The sequence below is a fragment of the Chaetura pelagica genome, unplaced genomic scaffold (genome assembly GCF_000747805.2).
Source record: "Chaetura pelagica isolate M959 unplaced genomic scaffold, ChaPel_1.0 scaffold364, whole genome shotgun sequence".
Classification (NCBI taxonomy): domain Eukaryota; kingdom Metazoa; phylum Chordata; class Aves; order Apodiformes; family Apodidae; genus Chaetura; species Chaetura pelagica.
The window spans coordinates 2,323,589-2,327,280 of record NW_009953089.1 but is presented as its reverse complement, the minus strand read 5'-3'; the positions used below and the strand labels follow the sequence as shown (position 1 = coordinate 2,327,280).

At 44.6% G+C, this 3,692-nt stretch overlaps 1 protein-coding gene across 1 annotated transcript in view; it reads right to left on the bottom strand.

Moving 5' to 3' along the window:
• The window catches only part of SYNPR (synaptoporin), a 45,845-nt gene that overhangs the window by 8,710 nt on the left and 33,443 nt on the right, over positions 1–3,692 (bottom strand). Inside the window, exon 3 of the mRNA XM_009997010.1 lies at positions 2,964–3,162. Within this exon, the coding sequence (XP_009995312.1) occupies positions 2,964–3,162 (199 nt within the window). The remainder of the gene's footprint in view (positions 1–2,963; positions 3,163–3,692) is intronic.

The window sequence follows — 3,692 nt, the reverse complement described above, 5'->3', positions numbered from 1 at the left end:
TCCCTACACTTGGATAAACAAGGTACGTCTGAAACATGTGCGAGTGAAATTTTCTCTGCAAGTTTCTTGTGACTTAGTGGTCGTTCTGTTCTTTGTAATTGTATATTCTGTGTCCACCAGGCTGCTGCAAGGTGGTCATGCACTGATGGCACTCTGCCTGCCTCTGCAAGGGGTTTTGAAGAGATACTTTAACATTTCAAGTGAAAGGGTTTATTTTTTTCCCCCCTCTCTCCACTTCTCCTGTCATACTGATTTTTCAAATCCTGCAAATTTGTCAGGAGGAAAGGCAGCCAGCTCTGTAAGGCTGCTGCTTAAAGGCAGATGTCAGCCCAGACTGAGCAAATACCAAGCCAAGAGGAAGTACAAGGCTTAAAATGGGAATGGTTTAAAATATGAGACTGTGATCAGGCACTGCAGCTAAAGCAAGGATGGATGAAATGATCTTTTTCTAACTCTTCCCTAGGAGGCAAAAAACTGGTAGTCTGAAAACAGTGCCTGCCACAGGAGCAAGGACTGCCCTGCCACCCGCTCCCACACGTGCTGACTGGGCTCGGGTGAGCACAAAGCACTCCTGATTTCTGCAGCACTTCCCTTTGGGAGGAACAATCTCGGGGATGAGGCACAGGCACACGTCTGACTGGAGATATGTGTGATCTTGCTGGGTATGTCAGCTCAGTGCTGGAGCTGGAGGATGCATTGCCTGTCTCCTTTGCACAACACGTTACATCCCTCAGGTGAATCCTGCAGCTGGGGGAAGCTGATTGCACTGAGTTTCCCTCAGCCCTTGAATTCCTCCTGCCTACAGCTGCTTGCTTGCTCTCCGCCTGGGGCTCTGCATTTTATCTACATCTCCATGGCACAGTTTTTTTGCACCCTATCCAGTCAAGCTGGGATGCTGCAATCGTTGCACTGGGCAGAGACCAGCAGGGACTTTCTCCATGTAAGAAGGGCTTTTTCTCAAAAAATACCCACCTAATGGAGCTGGCAATGCAGAGGAGATGCTGCAGCACGTGGCTGGGGCAGATAGAAGCTGAGCATAACCCTAACCCAGCACCACTCACTGGCAGGAGTTGCTTTTGCTTGTAGGACACATAGAAGCCTCTTTATATTCTGAATAAATAAGGTAGTTTAGGCTTGGTTTAAAGACTGGAAAATTGCAAGTAGAAGCTTCAGTAACAGACACAGGTTAAATTTAAATTGTAGATTCAATTACAATCCATGACACAGAACAAATTAAATCAAAGCCACATTAATGCTGCAGTGGATTGCTCTGTCCATCCTGTGACAGCCACAGCTGCAGCAGCTGTGTCATGAAAATCCTGGACAACAGCAAACGGCCATGTCATAATCTGACATATTAGTATTATTTTTCCTCTTTCCTTTTTCTATTGCTACACAGGGTAATGTGGTTGGTCAGAAGAAAGAATTATTTTCCACAAGAAAATTAAAATGGCACATTTCTGCAACTAATCCTTAGATGAGACAGTTTGAAATGAAATATTACTTGATATCAACTGAATCAAGAAGAAGCAAGGCACTTTATTTACTGTTTCTGTAGGGAACCCTCAATCTTGCCTGTTCTACCTCTCTTCTGAAGATTTTCCCTCCTTTCCTCACCACTTCTTAAGGAGAGAGGAAAGGTCCCAACAACTCCCAAACTAAGACGATTAATTTCCTTTGATGTGAAATGATTTTTTTTCCTCCTGTAACAATTAATCAGCTTTGAATTATGCAAGCTTAAATAATACAACTCACATCTCCTTGCAGCAGGAAAATCTTTCCCTCAAAACCCCCTGATGCTAAGATTGCCTTCCTACAGTTTAATCTTCTGCTTCCTGTCCCTGTAGTTATTTCCATTAACAGGTACAACATTCCTTTGCTGGTGATTTATTTTCCTATTATATTTCCCTGATTTGCTTTGTTGGTGGTTTTCAGTCATTTAAGACACAAGTCTCAGACAAATGTCTGGTTTCTGTCAGTCACAAAGTTTAGATTTTTCAGAAATCCTGAACTTTTTCCTGACATCAGTCCTCACTAAACTCTTGCCACCTTCCTTTTGAATTGCTCTTCACACCAAGACTTCAGAAGAATATTTCATCTACCCAAGTGTAACCTTATCCTTCCAGCCATGGAGGAGAGGGTTGTCCATGGAAGGGAGAGTGAGGCAACTCTACAGCCCATCAATGCACAGACCTGATGCAAATTCAGCACAGCAGTGAGGCCAAGGGGTGTATCAAGGAGCATGATGCACTAACAGGTAATGGACATCTAGAATAAAATGTCTCCCACTGGCTTTACAGTTGATTTACAAGGAAACAAAAGCACAGCAGCACTTGATTTTTATCACGAGCCTTCAGGAATCAGCAAAAAGAAAAATAAAGGCATGAATGGCCACAGCTTGATGGGCACATTGAGTGGCAACTGGAAGGTGAGGAGCCTCACAAGCCAGCAGAGAGAGACAAATGTTCTGGAAGACCAGGAAAATACTGGAAAACCAGCCACATAATCTCCAAAGCAAAATAATTTGGCTGACCCCAACAGTAATTAGCAATAAGCAATCTCCCTGGCTAGGCTGTGGTAAGGGACATGGTTTTGTTTATCTACTAGGATGATCCCTAACATCTTCTCTTCCCTTTTCTCCCCACCAATGAAGCTCTGCTCTCACAGATGTATGGCTTGGACTTAAATCCTGCAACATGCTCATTGGGTGAACATCCCCACTGCAGGCAGTGGGAGAGAAGCAGGGAATCCTACAAACACCTATAAGATTAGGACTAAGTCTCTGTTGCCCTCGATGTTAAAAGCTTAAATCGCCATGAAGATTAAAAAAACCCCACAGGTAAACACAGAGATGCTTTGGGCATTGGGCCACTTGGACCTTCCAGACCACACCACAGCCTCCACCACCCAAAAAAGCAAGAGGTTAAGACCCGTGTCAGTGAACACTGGAAACACACACTTACAATTAGAGGTCCCCTGTTGTTTTCACGGTACTGGTTCTGGAAGAAGATATAAACCACGGTGGCAGCCAGTGAGTAGAGGAAGGCAAAGACTGCAATGGTGACAAAGAACTCGGCCGAGGAGGAGAAGTCCCCTATCAAGGAGAGGCTTTCTCGGCGCTTGCCTTCGCAAGTTGGAGCGTCGAAGTCCACTTGATGCAACCTGGAAAACATCCCAAGGAGCAGTAGGTGAAGGATAGAAAAAGGCAACTGTTACCTGAATAAAGCTGTAAATACATTTACTCTGTCGCCCTGTCTCATTCCCGATGCACATTGATCTCCTGCTTGAATAACTGGCCCTGTAAGTTCCTTTGTGGGTTGTGCTCTTCAGAGCTGCTCGTACACGTGAGGTTCCATGTGAGCGTCTGGGTGAGACTGACCTGAACACATTTTTTAATCCATCTCAGAGCAAACTTGATCTTCCAGTGTTTTGGTACAACCCCTCTCTCCCTTTCCTCTCTGAGGCTTTGCCATGGCAACAGCTGAAAAAGGGTAACATAAAAAATTATTTGATTCTTGAATTCCTACAACTAAAGTGGCAGAAAACAGTTCTTATCCTCTATATTAAGGCCATGAGGTACCTGGACTGGGAAGCTCACAACTTCCTTATGTAAAATAGCCTCATGCACAGCTACCTGTGGCAGTTGGCCCATGGGGCCACAAGCCATATAGTGCCTGTACATGAAAAGCTTT